Consider the following 23,251-nt stretch of genomic DNA (forward strand, 5'->3'; position numbering starts at 1 on the left):
TATACTCGCGAAAGGGCATCCGCTACAGTATTTTTAGAACCTTTACAGTACTGGATATTCAAATTGTATTCTTGAATAATGAGGGACCACCTCATCAGACGCTGATTTGAATTTCGTATTCTATGCAGAAAAACAAGGGGGTTATGGTCTGTGTAGACAGTGATGGCATGATTACTGCCTCCAAGGTAAACGTCGAAATGTTGTAACGCCAACACCAGGGCTAGAGCCTCTTTCTCAATAGTACTGTACCTCTGCTGAGCATTTAGGAACTTCTTTGAAAAGTAGCATACAGGGTGTTCTACACCATTGGCATCTTCCTGCAGCAACACAGTTCCGGCACCAGAGGAACTGGCATCTACCTGCAGTTTGAACGGGGAAGTGAAACAAGGAGCAGAAAGTACAGGGGCACTACTTAGGAGATCTTTGGCAGCATCAAAAGCAGAGCCACACTCAGGGGACCATACAAACTTTCGGGCAGTACTGAGCAAGTCAGACAAAGGAGTGACTATTGTAGCAAAATTCCTACAGAAACTCCTATAATACCCCACCATTCCAAGGAAACGTCTTAACTCTCTTTAATTACGGGGTATGGGAAACTTCAAGATAGCTTCTACCTTTGCCTCCACAGGCTTTACTTGACCCTGACCTACCTTTTTACCCAAATAGGTAACCACTGCTTTGGCAAATTCACACTTTTTCAGGTTAAGAGTTAGTGAAGCGTTGGCCAGCTGCATAAAAACTTGATCAAGGCTACTTAAATGTTCTTCCCAAGTGTGAGAGTAAACCATTACATCATCCAAGTAGGCTTCACAATTAGGGATTCCTGAGAGCACTCGTTGCATTAACCTTTGAAAAGTCGCAGGAGCATTACGCATCCCAAAGGCCACAACTGAGTATTGCAGCAGATTATCAGGGGTCACAAAGGCAGATATCTCAGATGCACGGTCAGTCAATGGCACTTGCCAATACCCTTTCAGAAGGTCAAGTTTTGTGATAAAATGGGCACAACCAATTCGATCCACACAGTCCTCCATTCTGGGTAGAGGAAGGGAGTCTGGCTTTGTCATGGCATTTACTTTGCGGTAGTCAGTGCAAAAACGGAAGGTTGAGTCTTGTTTGGGCACCAATAAACAAGGGGACCTCCAAGGGCTCTGACTTGGTGTAGCAAGACTATGCTTTAGAAGATATTCAACTTCCCTCCTCATTATCTCTCGTTTTTGAGGATTAACACGGTATGGGTGTTGCTTTATGGGGGAACAGTTACCTATGTCTATGTCATGAGTGATCATAGTGGTTCTGCCAGGAACACCAGAGAAGAGGATGGAGTACCTATTAAACAGCCAAATAAGCGATTCCTTCTGAACCTGAGGTAGGTATGCAAGGTAGTCGTCAAGTTGACTAAACACTGTTGAGTTTTGAAAATGTTCAGGAATCAATTCACGCATGTCTGGGTCATCTACAGAGGAGCAAAGAACAGCAGGCAACCTCACAGCAGGCTGAACTGCTTCAACATCTTTGCTTGTAGTAACTTCTGTCTCACTTTTGCCAACATAAGACTTTAACATATTAATGTGACATACTCTGTTTTTCTTCTGCGATCTGGAGTAGAAATGACATAATTGGTCTCACTTAACTTCTTCTCAACACTGTAGGGGCCAGCAAATCTAGCATGCAGCGCTGAGGACGGAACGGGGAGTAAAACAAGCACTTGATCACCAGGCTGGACGTTGCGTTTAATAGCCCTTCTATCAAACCTTGATTTCATTTTAGACTGAGTACGCACAAGATGAGCTCTAGCAATGTCGCAGGCACTATGCAGTCGTTCACATAAGTTACTGACATAGTCTAAAAGGTTGGTGGTAAGTGGGGTTCTTGACATCAGTTGTTCTTGAAGGAGTTTCAGGGGTCCGCGAACTGTGTGACCAAACACGAGTTCAGATGGACTGAACCCTAATGATTCCTGGATAGTTTCTCGAACAGCAAACAGCAGCAAAGGCAGTCCTTCCACCCAGTCCTTTCCCGTACTTACACAGTATGTACGGAGCATGGACTTGAGAGTCTGATGGAATCGTTCTAACGCCCCTTGCGACTCTGGGTGATAGGCGCTAGACATCTGATGAGAAACTCCTAACTCCTTCAAAACCTGAGCTTTGAGGTGAAGTTGGAACCTTGGTCCGTCTGGATGACCTTTGGTAGTCCAAACGTTGAGCAGAATTTGATGACCTCTTTGACTACCATGTTAGCGCTCAGAGAACGCAGTGGAACAGCTTATGGGAACCGTGTAGCAGTACACATTAAGGTTAGAATATATTGATGACCAGATTTTGACTTGGGCAAGGGTCCAACACAATCCAAGATCAAGCGTTCAAATGGCTCATTCATCACTGGTATAGGCTGAAGAGGAGCGGAGGGAACAGTCTGATTGGGTTTAACTGAGACTTGACAGTCATGGCCAGCTCGGCAGTAACTCACTACACTGTTCCTCAATCCAGGCCAGAAGAAATACTTTAATATGCGCTTATACGTCTTAGTGATACCAAGGTGACCGGACAAGGGATGCTCATGCGCCAGCTGCAAGACCTGGGGACGGTAAGCAGAAGGTAAGACAAGTTGATGTACAGCCAACACGTCACCATTCACTTGTGGTTGCCATCGTCGCATGAGTACACCATCATCCAAATAATATGTAACTGGACCATCTGGAGCTTTATCCCAACTGACAGCAGCATGTAGACAGAACAACAGAGATGGATCAGTTTTCTGAGCAGCAGCAAGGTCCTTCTTTCCAGCTTTTAAGGAAGTTGCGGCTGAATCAGAATTAATCTTTTCACAAGAAGAGATCTCTGGTTTAATGAGCAGCGTGCATTCTGAAATGTCTGACACAGGGCTCATAAATGAGTCAGTGAGGTTCACAACATCATCCCACTTCCGGGACTGTGCTCGAGTAACAGCACAGGCAGGAAAAACAGCAGGGAAATGAGCAGCGACATCTGGCTGTCCTGTCACCTCAGGCTTATCCACCACAATAGGACAAGGGAACACTTTACCTCCAGCCAGGTCATTTCCTAGGATGACGCTTACACCCTCCATCGGCAGTTCAGTCTTTATTCCAATCCTAACCGGACCTTTGACCAAATCAGATTTCAAGAAGACAGTATGCAAAGGTACTTTAACACAGCCTAGTTCAATCCCTCGAACCAGTACATCTGTACCAGAGTACGTTTCAGGAGAGAAAGGTAAGACTTCAGCTGACATAAAGGTCTGCGCAGCCCCCGTATCTCGGAGGATGGTTACTGGTCGGCCAGGTGAGTCAGCTGAAAGAGACACAGAGCCAGTTAAAAGGAAGGGTTGGTAACCAGAACTCTGGAGCTGTGAAAATGAGTCGTCCGAGACATAGCCAGCTTGAGCAAAAGCTACACTCTTAGCTTTTTCAGCAGCAGACTTCCGTTCCCATGCTTTGCAGTTGGATATCAGGTGACCTGGGTCTAAGCAGTAAAAACAGACACGCTTGCGGCTTGAGCGATCCAGCATAGGCTTCTCTCTTTCAGGTTTCTCAGAGGAAAAAGCAGGTGGCATTACCCTCTCTGTCTGCTCATTTACAAAGTTCCGGCGTTTAAACTGGCGTGTAGAAGAGAATACTGACCTGTGTGTGAGTGCGAACTCATACGCTAACACTGCGGCTTCAGAGAGTGAATTTATCTTTTGCTCATTAAGGTGAACTACAATGTTCTCTGGAATACAGTTTTTGAAAAATAAAATAAGTTCCTGCAGTTGATCAAGACTGGTAACTTTACTAGCTAAACACCATTTCTCAAACAGGGTTCTCTTTTCTCGTGCAAACTCAACAAAGGTGTGTTTGGCGGTTTTCGATGTACCTCGAAAGCACTGGCGATATGCTTCAGGCACTAGTTCATATGCACGTAGAACAGCTGCCTTTATAACATCATAATCCAAAGATTGTTCTATTGGTAGTGCAGCACAAACCTCTTGAGCCTTTCCCACAAAGTTACATTGAAGCAGTAGACCCCACATATCCTTGGGCCAACCTAATTTTTCAGCAATTCGCTCAAAGGCTATGAAGCAGGCATCTACCTCAGCTTCTTGAAAGGGAGGCACTAATTTTATATACTTTGCTACATCAAAGTTAACCTGAGCATTATTCGGAGAACCAAAATTAACAGTGCTACTTTGTACCGGCTCACCAGACAAAGGTGAGGAAGGTCGAGAGCGTGGAGCTGGCACAGGCTTACGACATAGAATCTCTGCCTCAATTGCTAAACTTTTCAGCTTAATATCTCGCTGAGCCTGAGCTTCAATAGCACGGAGCTGGATAACATGAGTGTCATGCTCCTGTTGTTTAATGGCTAGATCAAGTTCTTTTAACCTGATTGCTAATACAGGATCCATGCTCAGTTCAGTATAAATGGGAACAGCTGCAGCACTAGTTTCAGCCATTTCAACTACTTCGCTCTCCTCCCCTACCCCTTTAACTATCTCTGTGTACAGTTGATCTTTTAAAACCGCCTTTGTTATATCCTTAGACACAGAGATATTGAAGAACTCAGCAATTAACAGCAAGTCCTTCTTACGGCAGCGATTAAAAACTTCCACTGAGGGAGCGAGGGCAAACTCAATCAAATCAAATTCCATTTCACACAGATAACCTCTTTGCCCCTACCAAAAAAAGAAAACAGCCAAAAGTTAAGTAATAAAAAAAAAAAAAAAAATACAAATTAGCTTGAAATGCTCATAATAAATAACTTAAATTTCACTTTGCACAAGATTTCAAACAAAATTTAGTATTACAAAATTTTCAGCTTTACAGAGTTGAATGTATCCCGGACGAGCCCCCAATTTTCACTGTTACGTCCCAGATGGAAATGGTCTAGGGTAAGGGAGTAACAGAGGAAAGTAACATAAAATTGGTTGGGTTGAGTGAGTACCAGTCCCCTGCCAGGCACAACAGATGCGTCAAATTCCAAAAAAACTAAGTAATTTATTTATAGAATTTTGACAAAGTAAAATAGGAAGCAAAATGAACTTCAGGAGGGGGAAAAGCCAAAACAACAAACAAAAGAACCCTCTGACTAATTAGGAAGTTAAACTGTCTAAACTGACAAAACAAAAGAAAATTAATAACAGAAATGTACACTAACTCCCTAACTAAGCAAAAACAAGAGAAAAATATTCACAGAAATAAAATAGCACCCACCTACAACAACAATGCCACTATGTATACGGGTGGCTTCAATAAGCCGTAACCTGAGTAAGCTTTACACGATACAAACTCTTACAAAACAATACAAAGCAAGCAAGAGGTACAACACTCTGGAAGTCGTGCTTCAGTGGGGTAGACATGTTCACAGGCTTTTAAGCTTGCAACCTCTTGCACAGTAACAAGCAGCAGGTGAGAGCAATCACCTTCCTCCCCGCCGCACCTGGTTGAGCAGCAGAGACACAGAAGGTGAAAGAGAGAGAGCAAGATAGCACACAGCAGCATGTAGAACCCAACAATACCTAATAAATAAACACGGAACGTAACACTACATAAAACAATTTATGAGATTAATAGTACACTTTTACTCAAAACTGACTTTAAACCACCATCAAGTGTTTGTAATAACTCCCTTTTGCAATCTCGTGTGGAATTTGGTTGTTTACTGTTGTTGAAATATGCTATTTATAGCCTTTTACATCGCTGCACAAATTAGCATTTCGATGTACACATTCTTTATTGTTATGAAAATACCCCAAACCTCAAGAAAATCTCTTACAAACCACATACTATCGTAATCATGTGTTTATTATTTGGATATTTTGTGGCTACAGACATTTCTCTGTGTTTGTTGTGGTCAGATCTGAACACGGAGGAGAAGGGAAGCGCATCACAGGATGAGACGGGGCGAGATATGATGCACAGTTATGATCAGTGTTGGGGGTAGCGCATTACAAGTAACGTGAGTTACGTAATAATATTACTTTTTTCAAGTAACTAGTAAAGTAACGCATTACTTTTTCATTTACAAGAAAATATCTGAGTTACTTTTTAAAAAAAGTTTTTTTCAGTTACTTTTTCCCCCATGTATTGACTGACAGTGCGCTGTGTGAACATGCTGTTACTGTAGTTCTAGACTAAATGTGAATGTGCATGAATTCATCCCACTCGCAAAAAAAAACTGATTTAGTATTCATCGAAATGAATTAAAACAGTGAAATGCAAACTCAGAATATGACGCAAACTGCAATAATTAAATGTTAACACAAATGTATCTAATCCCATTTTATTAACCAATGCGTTTGCTGCTGACCTTTGATGATCCAGTTCAACCATACTAATACGCAAAAATGACTTTAGATAAACTAACAATTGTGCTTCATTGTTTTTTTATTGCCAAAGAGTGTTAAACCTTCTTATCCTGAGTTTTACTTTACAGACGTGAATTTACTTTTCCTTCACAAGATACAGGGCTTTTACATTTGTATTAATGTAATTTCTTGTATTAAAAACAATCAAGCCCTGCTCATATTTAAACAGTAACGCAAAAGTAACGTAACGCATTACTTTCCATAAAAAGTAACTAAGTAACGCAATTAGTTACTTTTTTAGGGAGTAACGCAATATTGTAATGCATTACTTTTAAAAGTAACTTTCCCCAACACTGGTTATGATTGACAAGCAAAAGCCGAATGAGGTTCCTCTGAATCAGAGCGTGAGCACGGAAGAGTAAACACACAGAGACTGATTTTCATCAGATCGCGTAAATCAGTGGAAAATTAATAGAAATGCTGATTCTGTCTGAAGAAATATGAAGTAAACGTGTAAATATATCTATCGCCATGTATATCCATCTTTGGCCTATAAGCCCTTATTGATGCTGTTCATTGAAGCTATGTGAACACAAATAAACCGCTGCAGACGTGACTGAATATGAATGCCTGGTGAATTTCTATTCCAAAAATGACATACAAATGTATTATTTTATCAAAACAGTGGTCAAATATCGAAGCTAGAGTCTTTAATCTTTCTACTGATGCACAGTTTGTCCAGATCAAGTAAGAGTGTGATGTTTTTATGTGCAGTTAAAGTGAAACATCATTAATCTGAGGCCGTCCCCAATCTTTGTGAGTTAAGGAGTTAAAATATGTGGATAAAATTATTTGAAATAAAATGAATTCCAATTTGTGAATTAGTATGAAACAATTTTGCAATTTATTTACTTAAAAGTTACTTTAGACGTGTGAATATTAATATTACCGTAATAATATTAATTACTGTAAAATGTTAATCAGGAATGGATATATTAACTTTTATTTCGGCCTACAAGTGAAGTCGAGCATCAGGAAGAAGTGAAATCTGCAGAGACAGAGTTTATTGAAGGACAGAGAGAACATGAGAGATCCAGAACCCTGCAGAATGAAACACACTGAAGAACAAACAGGTTGGTGTTTATTCTTCATCCTTCATCAGTGAGGCTGGAGAACAACAAGAATATAAAGCTTCAAGCAGTTCATCAGATTTGGTAGTTGTGGTAGAAAAAATACCTTGTGAAAAAACATAGTTCTGTCAGGACATCGTCAAAATGATTCCTTAATATCGGTGAGTAATTATACAAATAAGTATAAATTTATATATTTTTTTAGATTTTGTCTAAGTTAACTGCTTATTGGGTGTGTTTTGTCACATGTACATGTGGTGGCATGTACACCCGTGCATCTTTCATTGGACGGATTGCGTAAAGTTAGTGACACATTAAGAGATCCTGTTTCTTATCTTTCCTATTTTTTTTTATTTTATCCAAAGGTGTACCCAGGGTGTTGTTAGCATTACTGAGTACACATGTAATGTAATGACTGTTTAATTCAGGGGTGTCCAAACTGCGGCCCACTATCATTCCTGTGGCGGCCCGTGAGGGATTTTTAAAAATTATATGAATCTGCAGAGGTGGGCAAACTACAGGTGTTTTCATATAGCCCGTGAGGCAGTTGGTCCAAAATAGCTAATTTGATGCAATATCAGTAAAATCCAATAGATGACGCTGTAGCATGTATTGCGGTACATAACCCCTGATTTACACCGTCCCGCCTCAGCCACTCCAGTCAATGCTTATGTTTACACCAGCCATGGCGCGACACGTTTCAGAAGCAGCTCTCCATGCCGCTTCACTAAAGATAGGGGCCTAGTCTATTTTTGAGTTGCGTTAATCTTGCAAAGATATGCTTTTTTCTAATGTTTTCCACACACATTTTTATGAAAATGGATATAGGACTGTTTTTTCTGGATTATAAATTGCGGGAGGTTTTTTCATCTGAAACGTGCTGCGATTTCCAAGGCGACTTATATAAAGCAATCAAGGTCAAGCGCAAAGCATGCACATTAGGATTGGTGACAAATAAGAAAAGGCAAGTGAGTTTTGTTTTGGACAAAAGCGTCTGCTAAATGACTAAAAGTAAAAAGTAAAGAGTGTAAAGACCATCAACTCTACCGTGCGACTCCACCGGACAGGGACACCGGCAAGGGATAGAAGTATCGCTTTTTATTTTAGTTTTTCCATTTATTTGTTTATTATTGAAATGTTATATGCATGTGTCAATTTTATTTAATTTCTTTATTTTCTTAAACATGTAGGTATATAGTATTTATAGAGTTGTAACTTTTAGTTTTAGTTACTTTTTCTTATTTGTAAGTCTTAAAAGTAAAGTAAGTAAAGTATTGTGCATTTTCCAGCAACCACGCCCCTAGTTTCAGTTTCACTCTAAATGTTTAGGCTGGGCGTTTATAAAATATGTTTTGAGTGAATGCCACTATAATTAGGGGCCAAGCACCGCAGATGCTTAGGCACCTATTGTATCCGTTAGGATTCTTCTTATAATTATTCTTCCGCCACTGCGTCTATGGCAGCCCATAGAACCGCTTGCTGGAAAGTTGTACGGTTTGGCACACTGATAGAGGACAGTGTCAATTCGAAGCACAGTAAATTTGTAGCCTCTATCTCAAACTCTCTTGGCCACCACTTGTCTAAAGTTTCACTCATTTTTATGTTAATAATAACTTTTGAACCGTAAGCCACAAAATGAAAACTTTTTCTTCTGAATCCTTGGCTCAAGCTGAGTAGAATGAAGTCCAGAATTCAAAAATCGCAAGGTTTAGTTTTTTCGCTATTTTCAATTGTTCGTAAAACCTACGTTTTCAAACTCGTCCTAAACTGTTTGTCCGATTCTCACCAAAATTGCCTCAGATCATCTACAGACCGTGCTGGCAAAAAGTTATGGAATTCAAGTCTATTTGTCCAGATAGATATTTTTCTCTTCAATAAAGAACACTGTCGGAGGCAGTCTTCTGATTTTTTTATTTTTGCAAGAAGTTCAGACAGACAGCAGTGAGCTCCGCCATATGTCTGGCAAAAATAACTGAGCATGCTTCTCTGCTTTTATACTCTTTTGGCCTATTGTTTTCAATAGCTGTCTTCCAATATTACCATATATAGCTTGAGGAAGCTTGATAAACACTTCATTCCTCACATAGCGTCATCCCTAAATTCTCATGTTATCCTGTTTTTCCTAAGCAAGCGAGAACAAGCAGGTATTTGTGACATCTTCCCATATTCAGACTGAAGTAGGCCTCATTCGTAAATACTCACACGACAGTTCATAGTATAAAATGAAAAATATGGAAGATATTGCAGTAAATATATGAAGTAAATATGAATAAAATAAGATTAACAGATTAATTGAAATTTCCCTACACTAGTAACTCGCTACTTCAGTAATATTTTCTTTGGACATTTTTTTAGTAAATATAAAGATTATTAATTTTACTTGAGTACAGTTTTTGGATACTCTACCCAACTCTGCCAGTGATTAACTTTTCAACCTTTCAGCCGTGAAAATCTCTTTCCATATAAAGAACATGAATGTGGTTTCTCCTTTGAACGAACTTTCACGTGCTTCTTCAGGACTGAAGCCCTCAAAAATGTTTTCCCACATTGATCACATTTAAGGTTTATCTCCAGTGTGGATCTTCTCATGTGTTTTCAGGGATCCCAGCTGACTGAATCTCTTGTTGCAGTGTGAACACTTGTAAGGTTTCTCTCCAGTGTGGGTCCTCTGGTGCTGATTCAATTCTTTAGCTGTAATAAAAGTCTTCTCACACTCAAAGCACATATATTCTTTCACACCAGTGTGTATCTTCTGATGGACTTTTAAATTCTGCAGCTGTGAAAAACTCTTTCCACAAAAAGAACATGAATGTGGTTTCACTTTTGTATGAACTTTCAGGTGATTCTTCAGGTTTGAAGCCCACAAACATGTTTTTCCACACAGCTCACATGTGTGCAGCTTTTCTCGAGTGTGGATGTTCATGTGTATTTTAAGGAATCTTTGTTGGGTGAAACTCTTCCTGCACTGATCACATGTGAACGATTTCTCTCCAGTGTGGATGTTCATGTGTGTCTTAAGAATTGTTAATCGTGCAAAACTCTTCCCACATTGATCACATGCGAACGGTTTCTCTCCAGTGTGGATGTTCTTGTGTTTCTTAAGGATTGATGATTGTGCAAAACTCGTCCCACATTGATCACATGTGAACGGTTTCTCTCCCGTATGACCGTTCAGATGCGCAGTGAGGTGTCCTTTTTGTGCAAAACACTTCCCGCACTGATCACACGCATATGGTTTCTCTCCAGTGTGGATCCTCTCATGTGTTTTCAGGGTATCTAACCGACTGAATCTCTTGTTGCAGTGTGAACACTTGTAAGGTTTCTCTCCAGTGTGGATCCTCTCATGTCTTTTCAGTTCTCCTGAATGACTGAATCTCTTGTCGCAGTGTGAACACTTGTGAGGTTTCTCTCCAGTGTGGGTCCTCTGGTGCTGATTCAATTCTTTAGCTGTTATAAAAGTCTTCTCACACTCAAAGCACATATAATTTCTCACACCAGTGTGTATCTTCTGATGTAGTTTTAAACTTTGCAGCAGTGAAAATCTCTTTCCACATAAAGAACATGAATGTGGTTTCTCCTTCGTATGAACTTTCAGGTGCTTCTTCAGGTATGAAGCCCTCAAAAATGTTTTTCCGCACTGATCACATGTGTGCAGCTTCTCTTCAGTGTGGATGTTCACGTGTCTCTGCAGGGTTGATGAATATGCGAAACTCTTCCCGCATTGGTCACATGTGAACGGTTTCTCTCCCGTATGAACTCTCATGTGTACCTTCATTTTTTCTTTTTGTCTGAAACTCTTCCCGCACTGATCACACGAGTAAGGTTTCTCTCCAGTGTGGACCCTCTCATGTGTTTTCAGGGTTTCTGACCGACTGAATCTCTTGTTGCAGTGTGAACACTTGTAAGGTTTCTCTCCAGTGTGGATCCTCTCATGTGTTTTCAGATGTCCTGAATGATTGAATCTCTTGTCGCAGTGTGAACACTTGTAAGGTTTCTCTCCAGTGTGGATCCTCTGGTGCCGCTTCAAATCTGCAGCTGTAATAAAAGTCTTCTCACACTCAAAGCACATATATTCTCTCACACCAGTGTGTATCTTCTGATGTAGTTTTAAATTCTGCAGAAGTGAAAAACTATTTCCACAGAAAGAACATGAATGTGGTTTCTCCTTTGAATGAACTTTCAGGTGCTCCTTCAGGCCTGAAGCCCTTAAAAATGTTTTTCCACATTGATCACATTCATGCAGTTTCTCTCTAGTGTGGATGTTCATGTGGATCTTAAGTTTTGATGAGTCTGTGAAACTCTTCCCGCACTGATCACATGTGAATGGTTTCTCTCCAGTGTGGATCCTCGTGTGAACCTTGAGACTCTGTTTACTTGTCAAACTCTTTCCACACTGAGTGCAGGTGAAAGATTTCTTGACTCTTGACATGATGTTTCTCCTCTTCATTCAGTTTTTCATTCTTCTCGTTTTCTTCAATCAACTCTGAAATAGTAAAATGAAATAGAAAAAAGGAAAATGTTTAATTCTCAGTAAATCACAGAGAAATGTGAAAAGAAAGGACATAAATGTGAACCCTGATGTAACAGTGCAAAGTAGACAATTGTTTTACAAAAATGTCCTCATGTTGATGCATTTTTATTCATTTAAATGTCTCTGAAACGTTCCATGAATGAGGTACATTGATCTTCCAGTTATTTTTTAACATAACAGGCACAAATGTCATGTTTTTATAGTAAGAACTATTGAATATATTAAATCAACTCCACAATTGCCTTACATAAATTAATTGTGCTGAAAAAATGCACCCACTTTAAAGAACGTCAGTGCAGCGGAGCGAAAATGGCGCAAATCAAAAGACTCCGCTGATCTCAGCAGGTATCAATCACTGCTATCTTCATTTTCCTCTAAAGTTCACGCTGCCCAAACTACCTTCTTCCACACCAAGATTCACAGTGCATCAGACACACATAAACTCTTCAAAACATTCAACTCCCCCTCCACCACCTCTTTAACTGCCGATGATTTTGCTAAATCACTTCACTAACAAAACCACATCCATCAGCAGTCAGTTCTCAGCTCTGCTTACCCTGGGACTCAGAGCAAACACTCACAGCTGACCATCCTCTCTCCTCCAACAGAAGAGGAAGTCTCTAAACTAGTGCTTCCCTAACCTGTCCTGGAGGACCTCCTGCCCTGCAGGTGCCAAAAATTTTCATCTCAGTTTTTATTACTAATTTAAACTAATTAGACAAATCTGCTATTATTTTAATCTTCAATCTGTTATTTCTCAGTTTAGATAGTTGTTTAATGCCTCGATAACTAGCAGAAGACACTAACCGGTTTTAAATTAAAGTTGCACAGATGGGGTAAGTTGTAACACTGCGTTACAATCTGCCCTGCCGTGCTATTCTATGACATTAGAGATGTAATTCACACTAATTACTTTATACATTTTAATGAGAAACGACAAGAAACAGGTGAATAAAGACTGACAATCATTGTTTAATGTTCAGAAATTATTATTTCAAGACATGGAAAGCATTTTGGCTCGTTTATAGGGCCGTCCCAGGTATGGTTGCAATGTGTTCATTGTCAAACTCAAAAATCTGATTACTTTTAATTATTAAAAAACGCCATTATTTTATTTTAAATAAATATTTTATTTTACTGACAAAATATTTTAGTTTATCTTGTATATTTTTTTCATAAGATCAGATAACATTTTAGGCTGTCATATGGTCATGTTACACCGTGCCCCTCAGCTGTTATAATGTACCCCACCTACGGGGCATGTTGTCACATTTCACTTCCAATTTTTGAAGGTAAATAAAGAAAAACAAATACACTGTATTTATGAAACAAAGCGACATATTTCTACTAGACAAGTGTGAAATTAAATAAAAAAAATATACTCTGAACACAAACTGGATTTACACAATTTGAGAAAGTCAAAAAGTGTTACTTTGTGCCCCGCTCTCCCCTACACTTAGTCTAGATGTTCTAAAGATCTTAAGAAGTACTAAAGAATCCTTTTTTAAAGTGTATTTTACTGCACTTTTTTCATCTTGGTGATGAATAACTACGAATAAACACCAACCTGTTTGTTCTTCAGTGCGTTTCATTCTGCAGGGCTCTGAATCTCTCATGTGGAAAAATTCTACATTTGTAATTAAATGTGAAACCGAGAATGAAAAACCATCTTTATGATCCTTTACTTCTTGCAAGAACGGTCAATCTAACACACAGAAGCTCTGTAGTGAGAAAGACAGGAGGCAAATCAGTAGAGTCTCTGTTTTACTGGGAAATATCTACTTTGACCTTCAGCTTTATCCCTTCAAACTAGTTCTAGCCGGTTTTAGCCATTCCACTGCTAGAGGAATGCTAACAGAAGGTGTAGGGTGCTTTCACACCTGCCTCATTTAGTTCGGTTGAATCGCACTAGAGTTCGTCTTCCCTCTCGGTGCGGTTCATTGGGCAGGTGAGAAAGCAGCAATCGCACTTGGGAGCGCACCAAAAGCGGACCAAACAAGCGTACCGAGACCTCCTTGAAGAGGTGGTCTCGGCACGCTTTCAAACGAACCCTGGAGCGGTTTGTTTGTGGTGAGAACGCGATCCGACCTCAAACAGACCCAACTGCAAAAAGAACTGTGCATTTTTGGACTAAACCAGCTGCGCTGTGCATTATGGGATGAGGAAGTGTTTGTTGACAGTTTGCAGTTTAGCATGGCAGGTCGCGGACAAACTTGGGGTCATGAGGAGGTGCGGAGCCTCATTAGAAATTTGGTCTGATGACCATATTAATTTTCCCGCACGCTCTTTCTGACCAATCGAAAAGCAGTTTGGGGAACGGTTCAAAGACACATCTAGCCAACAAGTGAAGCGGATGTTGTCACATGACTGCATTTTGGTTCGTTTCAGCTGGTTCGGACCAGAGCAAACAGTGTGGTGTGAAAAGGAACCAAAACGGCTAATGAACCTAACTACAGATGTGAAAGCACCCCAAGCCACGTGCATAGAGAAAATACTGAAGGTCCACTCCCATGCAAATAGAACATATGGAAAATAAAGAATATATACATTATGGAAAATAAGCAGCAAATATATAGAAATTTAAATCACACGGTTCACACATATGTAAAAATCTATTTAAGAAACGATCTGCTAATTGACTTAGATATGTTTGTGTTTTATATGAAACATGGTTTGTCACAGACTAATGAATGAATGCTGTTATGATTGTTAATTCTTGCAGATGTCACAATGTCTCATTGTGTCGTTTAAGTCTGTTGACACAGATAAAATGAGCTGCAACTTTAGAAAACACATGCAAATATATATATTAAAAAAACATCTTCATCAGTTTGACAGCACGTGCTGCAAATACTCACAAAGCGAGCAAATACAGAACCATTTTTAGACTGGTTTGGATTAGCAACGTTAGCCCCTAGACATAAACAGAGAGAAGAAGCTCCAACTACAACAGCACTGCAGATGTTTGCTTCAACCCTAATTAAACACACCTGAAACAAGCTATACACGAGTATACAAGAAGCGTATACTTCACTTTCCGCGTTCCGTTCCAGTCTTCTTCTTCTTCTTCTTTTTTTCGGAGTTTTATGGCGGTTTTCCGTTCCAGTCCGTCTCGCGCACAGCTTTTCAAAGCATATGCATCCGCGAACAGCCGAGTTCGACACGTGAGCAGGACTCTGGTTTCGCCTCGCGGTGATGACGTCATCATCCGCGCGCGCGCGCTTCAGTGTGGAGTTTTGTATTTTTTTTAATAGTATAACAAATTTACAAAAACAAATTGGCAAAAAAAAACCTTATAAGCGGGGCTAAGACATACACAGAAAACAAAAAGTAAATGAAATAAAAAATGCAACCAGAAGAGCAACAAAAAAAAGCATAATCAATCTTTAAACCATCCATGCATTTTTTATTTAATTTACTTTTTGTTTTCTCCTGTCTTTCTCACTACAGAGCGTCTGTGTGTTACATTGACCGTTCTTGCAAGAATTAAAGGATCATAAAAGATGGTTTTAGATGGTTTTATATGTGTGTGTATTTCTATATAATATAATACATATACACAGTACACACACATATAGTGTGTAAACATAAACTTTTATTTTGAATGGATTAATCGCGATTAATCGTTTTGCAGTCCTACAATATACAAATCCATGCAAGAAATTATGGAGCCCTGCATATTACATGCAGACAAAAATATATATGTATCGTGGCCACGAATATATGTCCCTTGTTGGGCCCCCAATCTGCCCGGGTCCATATGCTCATGCATACCTTGTGTACCCAGAAGCTATGCCTCTGAATTGAGCTATAAAATATCTTGTGTGTAAATCTGTTTTAATCAGCATTAACATGGGACATGAACTATGTACTTTTTTACAATAGACAAATTATATTGTATTTTTTTGTTTGTTTTATTTGTTGTTGTTGTTTTTTTTTTCATTTTAATTGGACAGCAAGTTGTCTTGCAACTTGACATATGTTTTTAGTATCATTGGGATATATAAAAATTAAGGTTATTTTTTAGATCAAAGATTAATACAGACTGATTAGACTTGGACTTGAGATGTTATGAAACTTTACTGAATTTTATGCATCTTTTATTAATGTTTGGCTTAATTAAATTTTTTTAACTGAGACTCAAAAAAGGATTTGTTGTCTATGGCATGTGTGTAAGACTCCAATACAATTATAAAGTAATTATTTTATCATGAATAAATATTTAAATATTAAAAATATTACTAAAACTGTCTGTGTCTATAAACATTATTATATTATTTTTAAAGTAATATTTATATTATTATTATTTTATATTACTGTCCCTGGACCAGTAGGGTACTTTTCTAATAAAGTAGCAGTGGCTGGGACAGATTTAATGTAATTAACATCTAAATAAATTCACAAGAGCAAGTATATTGTTTGCACATGTTTATTTACATTAAAGGCAAAATAAGTGAAATAATAAGAGCACAAGTATAGATCTGTAACTTCTTTAATTCTGTCTAATTATCATGTAGTAACTGCAATGTCTTCTGGTCCATATCCTTTCCTCAGGAAGGTGTGCTAGACACTGATTAATGTAACAAAAATACTATACATATTTATATATGTTGCTATTGTATTGTGGAGTGACACTTTCATAAACTTTTCTATGCTCCTCTTATTATATAATGGTAAATATTGCAATATCAAAATTGTATAAACTAGCCCAGTCGGGTTTCGGTAGGCGTCCGTCAGGAAAACCGAGGACTTGGCAACCAGCGCGGCTCTCGGTGATGATGTCACCACGCACGCACGCACGCTCAGCCAGCGTCGAGTCTGGTCATTCACGCTGCTTTCTTGTGTTTATACAACCAAACAGATTTTATTTAAAGGTCATTTCTGCCTTGTTTTCGTCGGGTACGGCGTTATTTGTGCCCCTGCTGATTAAAACGCATGCAGCAGACAATGAGCATGTGAGTAACATTTGTTTAAGAACTGAGCTTATTTGTCTTTTTATGTAGACATTGGTTGTTTGATTGTTTGTTGAGCCTCAGTGAATATAGATATATATGAAGTTGATTTTTAAAAAGATGTGTTAGTGATCTAATCATTTAATTGCTATGAATGCAGTTATCAGGAATTATAACAATGTTTTTAGATACACATGCAAAATAAATAAATAAATATATGTGTGTGTGTGTGTGTGTGTGTGTGTGTATATATATATATATATATATATATATATATATATATATATATATATATATGTAATGGTTGATAAATATGTTGTGTCACTACCTTTATATTCTTTCTGTATCATATTATGCAAAATAATTTCTTTCAGCAAATATAATTTTCTACCCACAAATACTTAAATAAAAAGAGAGATGAACTGCTGCTGATCCTGAATGGCTTGATGAAAGGATAGATAGACCTCAATAATGTGTGAATTAGTGTAAAAACAAACTAACTGATTTATCTTAGTTTTGGCAGATCTGCTCCACCTTCAGTGAAGCTCCTCCCACAACAAGCGCACCTTCAGTGAAGCTCCTCCCACAACAAGCGCACCTTCAGTGAAGCTCCTCCCACAACAAGCGCACCTTCAGTGAAGCTCCTCCCACAACAAGCGCACCTTCAGTGAAGCTCCTCCCACAACAATCACTCCTTCAGTGAAGCTCCTCCCACAACAATCACATCTTCAGTGAAGCTCCTCCCACAACAATAACACCTTCAGTGAAGCTCCTCCCACTGCAGTTCAGCAATAAATGCTGGAATATTCTCATCAGTCTACAAGTGAAGACGAGCATCAGAGCATCAGGAAGAAGTGAAATCTGCAGAGACAGAGTTTATTGAAGGACAGAGAGAACATGAGAGATCCAGAACCCTGCAGAATGAAACACACTGAAGAACAAACAGGTTGGTGTTTATACTTCATCAATGAGGCTGAAGAATATTAAGAATATAAAGCTTCAAGCAGTTCTTCAAATTTAGTGTCTGTAGTACAAAAACCTTGTTGTGAATGAACGTCGTTAAACCAATAAATAATATTGGGGAGACTCTACAGAGTAAGTAGTCAGCCAGAATAATACTTTTACCGCTGCGTGTATTTATTGCCTTTTATCGCTAAGTGGCGCTTTAACCAGTCTTTGGAGTCTTCAAGTTTAAACCCACAAGTTCTTTCATTATTCAACAAAGACTTTATCGAAATAGTGTTTTATATAAAAACTAATAAATGGTCAAATTTTCTGATGAAAACTGAAATGAATACAAAAATAAACCTAATTGAAATACAATAGCACTGCTTAAGTTAACTCTCCCCACATAAATAACAAGATTACAAAGTTTTATCACAGGTTAGCATGTTTGTATTACCTGTGCAATTTGTATAATGAACAATAAAGAGAGTCTTATTCTTTTTATTGCGATATGTTTTTACATTTGCGTTGCACAATTAAAACTGTGCAAAATGAACATAACATAAATGAAGAACAAATGTTTGTCTCTTTCTCTCTCGCGGGTGCGTTGGTCTCTTTCGGCTAGTTTCTTGGTCTCTCGCGGATGCGCGTCTTGCGTGAAACAAACCCAAGCAACACTGTATATTATATTGTAGATAACACTGTATATGCAGCTGCATGTCATCCACATGAAAACTAACACTAACAAATGATTTTTGTGCCCTAAAAGGAACTGAATGAGTTTAAAAAAAAGGTTGATTGCGAATAAAACAGCTCTTTATCTCCTGCTCCACTCACATTTGTTTCTTATCAGCAGGGACGCTTTACCTCAACAGTTCCTGTTCAGATCATATAAAATTATTGACATTCACAACACACTTCTCAAACATTATAAAACCCTATAAAACTAACTGAATGCTTGGATCGAGCATAATCTGATCTAGTCTGTATTACAATCCATCTGTTCAGTGTGAGCACCAGTCCACTGTGGTACATTTTTGCTCATCTTGATTTTGTTTCTGTCAATATTGGAATGTGTGAAATACAATTTTACCTAATGAAAGTGAAAGTGAAGTGACATACGGCCAAGTATGGTGACCCATACTCAGAATTCGTGCTCTGCATTTAACCCATCCAACGTGCACACACACACACAGCAGTGAACACACACACACACACCCGGAGCAGTGGGCAGCCATTTATGCTGCGGCGCCCGGGGAGCAGTTGGGGGTTCGGTGTCTTGCTCAAGGGCACCTCAGTCGTGGTATTGAGGGTGGAGAGAGCGCTGGACATTCACTCCCCCCACCTACAATCCCTGCCGGCCCGAGACTCGAACCCGCAACCTTTGGATTACAAGTCCAGCTCTCTAACCATTAGGCCACGACTTCCCCACAATAATAATAAATAATAGTTTAGCTTCAGATACATCGCGAATATGAACCAATTCTGGCTTCATTCTGCCTTTTTTTTTTTTTTGAAGTCTCGTTTGCAGATGGTTTTTTTTATATATATATATATTTTATATGTACGAAACGAAAATCACACTTGTGTATTTATGTTATCAATTACTACTTGCTTTGGTCAGAAATGGAAATAACTTGAAATGTTAAAAAAATATAGTGAAAAATAAAAAAAAACTTTGTTCTCACATGGCTTTACATTATAAACAACTCACAAATCATCACACTGCAGTTCCACAGCTACTGAAGAACTTTGTTCTCTCCACCGGACTCGTGTGTATCGGTTAGGTAAAGCGGGAAAACATGGGGTTTGTACCTGTAATGCATCAAATGTTCAGAACCTTGTGTAGCCCCTACTTTCAAGTTCACATTTATGACATTTCACCTCACATTTCTCTCTGATTTTTAAGATTCATAATGTGTCTATTTAATTTTCATTTCAGACCTGGAGATGGAGAAACATGTCAAAAATGGAAAAATCGATGTCAAGTCACAGACTGAAAGAGTTTCTTTACTGAAAAGAAGAGACAAGAAAAGTTTCACCTGTGTTCAGTGTGGAAAGAGTTTAACATGCAAGAAGAGTCTCAAGATTCACATGAGGATCCACACTGGAGAGAAACCATTCACATGTGATCAGTGCGGGAAGAGTTTCAGACAACAAGGACACCTTAAGGACCACATGAACGTCCACAGTGTAGAGAAGCCACACCCATGTGATCAATGTGGAAAGTGTTTTGCATACAAACAGAGTCTCAAGGTTCACATGAAGATCCACACTGGAGAGAAACCGTACACGTGTGATCAGTGCGGGAAGCGTTTCAGACAATCGTCACACCTTAAGGACCACATGAACAGCCACAGTGTAGAGGAGCTGCATACATGTGATCAATGCAACAAAACATTTCTGTGGGCTTCAGGCCTAAAGAAGCACATGAAAGTTCATTCAAAGGAGAAACCACATTCATATTTTTTATGCGGAAGCACTTCAGAAGTCTGTCAATGGGCGTTAACAGAGGCCAGAGACCCTGAAGACGGATGCATGGATGAGATAGAGGAGATAATACTGTGGTAGGCAGAGCAGGTCAAATCTTAAATACTGAATTAGGTGTGGGGTTTATATGAATATATCCCCGAGTATGTTTCTGATTGTCTTCAGAAAAATCTAGATATTTGTTTTTCATCTTACCTCCCTATAATACATATTAAAGTGTTATTTATAAGTGCAAGCACTGCTTTGTATACAGCGGTAACTAAAGAAACGCTTTATCGCTGCTGATCCTTAAGCGCCACCTGCTGGCAGAGAGTGAATTTGTTATAATTCAGCCCATCTGATGTTTTACGTAGTTTAATTTCACTAAGATGAAGTCAGGCTGTTCTGTTTTTTCTTCAGATTTTGAAATTGTATGCACCATCTTTGTTTGGATCGTTATTGAAATGCAGTGGTTGCCTCTAAATTTAAATAGCTAGAGAGAGTTCGGCCTGTAATAGAGCAAATAAACATCATGTTAATGTACTCATATTTTAATCTTCCTTGCCTTTTGCTTAAAATATATTATAAATATAAAACAGCAATCCGATTTAGCCCATTTGCTTGCACATTGGAATTCAGGATCAGGTTTTGATTTGTTGAAGGTTTTAATTTGTGCTGGTGCTTATAACGTTTTGAAGCTGGGAGCACCATTGCTACAAAGTAAAAGACTTTTAACAGCTCAACATTTGAAACCGCACCAGAAGCTGGAGAGAAACCTTTCAAGTATTCACACTGCGACAAGACATTCATTTAGTTAGGAAATCTAAAACCACAAGAAAGGCAACCATATCAGTCACAATAATATCATCTTCAGATGCCCCATCCTCACTAAACGTATCACAGTAATGCATTGAGCAATAAAACCTCTTATATAAATCTGTCCTAATCAGCCATAACAAGCAGCAGGAAAAAGAAACATAGAGGCCCGGTTTCACAAACGGGGCTTAGTTTAAGCCAGGACTAAGCCTTAGTTAAATTAAGATATTTAAGCAACTTTTGCAAAATTGTCTTAGAAGAAAACATTAAGATCTTGACACAGAACAATGACACTGATATATTTTAAGACATGTCAGAGCAAGATATTTTCAGTTGAGGCAGCTCAAACATGCATTTTAGTCTGGGACTAGCTTAAGCCTTGTCTGTGAAACCGGGGGCTAGTTTTCACCGTGAATAAAGTTCATCTTAAAGTTCAAGAGTTTCATCTGTGGGATTCAACTCAACTCAATTGTTTTGTATAGTAAAATTTTCTCAAATTAAACATTTTTTACATGTACAAAGCTGTTCTTGGTCAGGAAGCTAATAGGATGTAACACCTCTAAGAGAAATTAATTCTAACTCGTTCTTTGTTGTTGTTGTTTTTTTATCTCGTAACTCAATAAAAGGAGAAATCTGTCACCTTTTTTTATTTGCTTCAAGAATTAAACTCAGTTTATATATAAAGTTCATTTCTGCCTTGTTTGCGTCGGGTACCGCGCTATTTGTGCCTCTGCTGATTAAAACACTTACAGCAGACAATGATCATGTGAGTAAACTTTGTTTAGATCTGAGCATATTTGTGTTTTTGAATGTATTGGCTAGTTGTTTGATTATTTAGCTTTTTGTTGAGCCACAAAGAGCATTTTAAACCATAAATACCGCCGTGTGAATATAATGAGCACTGAAAATATAAATATTGCTTTGTGGTGCTAAAACTTTGATTTGCCAGTTTATGGACATACCAAAATATGCTAATGTTCTTAATTGCTATGAATGCTGTTATCAGGAATTTTAACAATGTTTAGATTTATATGCAAAATTATAATGGTTGATGATAGCATCATTAGTGTCAGTCTTAATATTGCCTAATATTTTTTTCTGTATCATTATGCAAAGTAATCATATAGCCAAATATTTTAATAGAGCAGTTGTATATATTCTTTCAGTAAAAATAGTCAGTTACTTTCTACCAACAAACACTTTTTTTTTTTTAAGTGAGATGAGCTGCTTCTGATCCTGAATGGCTTGTTTAATGAGTGTTTATAGTGTGAGGCTCATCAATATTATCAGCTGATATCTATCCAGATAGATTAGATTTAATAGATTTCACCTCATTCATTATGCTAATGACTTCAGATGCATTAATTGGCAAATTAAGCTCATTTTATTGGTGTCAGCAGACTTAAGTAAAGGACACAATCAGCTATCGTGACATTACAAGAAAGAGGTGAGTACCAAATTTTTAAAATGATATTTGTTTATTCTTTTTTTCTTTCCTTACTTTGTTTATATTTGGTGTCTTTTTAATTGTGGGTTTTCTCCCACATTTTGTTCTGTATTTCTTTGCCTGTATATTAAAGAGAGATAAATGTAGGAATTTAAATGTGAATTAAATTCTTAGAAAATAAAAAAGATACAACTTGTGAATTGATATAAAACACTTTGATTAATTTACTAAAAAGTTACTTTACAAAATGGACAGATAGGTGAACACAAAGAGTTTTTAATGGTAGTGAATTGTTTTAAAATCATAATCTTAGTAACTGATTTATCTTTTAATTTGCCAGATCTGCTTCTCCTTCAGTGAAGCTCCTCCCACAACAATCACTCCTTCAGAGAAGCTCCTCCCACCACAATCACACCTTCAGAGAAGCTCCTCCCACCACAATCACACCTTCAGAGAAGCTCCTCCCACCACAATCACACCTTCAGAGAAGCTCCTCCCACAACAAACAGGTTGGTGTTTATTCTTAATCGTTCATCAATGACACTGAAGAACTGTTGGAATATAAAGCTTCAAGCAGTTCAACAGATCGCATTTCCACTTGGCAATGGCATTATTCGTCCCTGTGCGCCACAAAGTGGTGATTTTGCAAAAGATT

The 23,251-nt window shown here is 38.4% G+C and overlaps 1 protein-coding gene and 1 long non-coding RNA gene across 3 annotated transcripts; one reads left to right on the plus strand and one right to left on the minus strand.

Moving 5' to 3' along the window:
- Window positions 1-7,801: 7,801 nt before the first annotated feature.
- LOC306875171 (uncharacterized protein) lies at window positions 7,802-15,167 on the minus strand. 2 transcript variants are annotated; one of them, XM_079425616.1, is made up of 2 exons: window positions 14,958-15,167; window positions 7,802-11,919 (listed from the first exon to the last, which is right to left on the minus strand). In XM_079425616.1, the coding sequence occupies exon 2, from the start codon at window positions 11,881-11,883 to the stop codon at window positions 9,994-9,996; it is 1,890 nt and encodes a 629-aa protein (XP_079281742.1). In that variant the 5' UTR covers window positions 11,884-11,919; window positions 14,958-15,167; the 3' UTR covers window positions 7,802-9,993. The 2 variants fall into 2 exon arrangements, with proteins under 2 accessions (XP_079281742.1, XP_079281743.1); XM_079425617.1 differs by having other exon boundaries at window positions 14,997-15,120.
- Window positions 15,168-16,741: 1,574 nt separating this feature from the next.
- LOC306875462 lies at window positions 16,742-23,105 on the plus strand. Its single transcript, XR_013784749.1, has 3 exons — window positions 16,742-16,922; window positions 17,434-17,865; window positions 19,807-23,105. It is a non-coding gene; the product is annotated as an uncharacterized lncRNA (long non-coding RNA).
- Window positions 23,106-23,251: the final 146 nt, after the last annotated feature.

Source organism: Barbus barbus (assembly GCF_936440315.1).
Source record: "Barbus barbus genome assembly, chromosome: 9".
Classification (NCBI taxonomy): Eukaryota; Metazoa; Chordata; class Actinopteri; order Cypriniformes; family Cyprinidae; genus Barbus; species Barbus barbus.

Coding starts and splice junctions, on each gene's coding strand:
- LOC306875171 (XM_079425616.1), bottom strand. CDS start 11,883: ATGAAGAGGAGAAACATCATGTCAAGAGTCAAGAAATCTTTCACCTGC.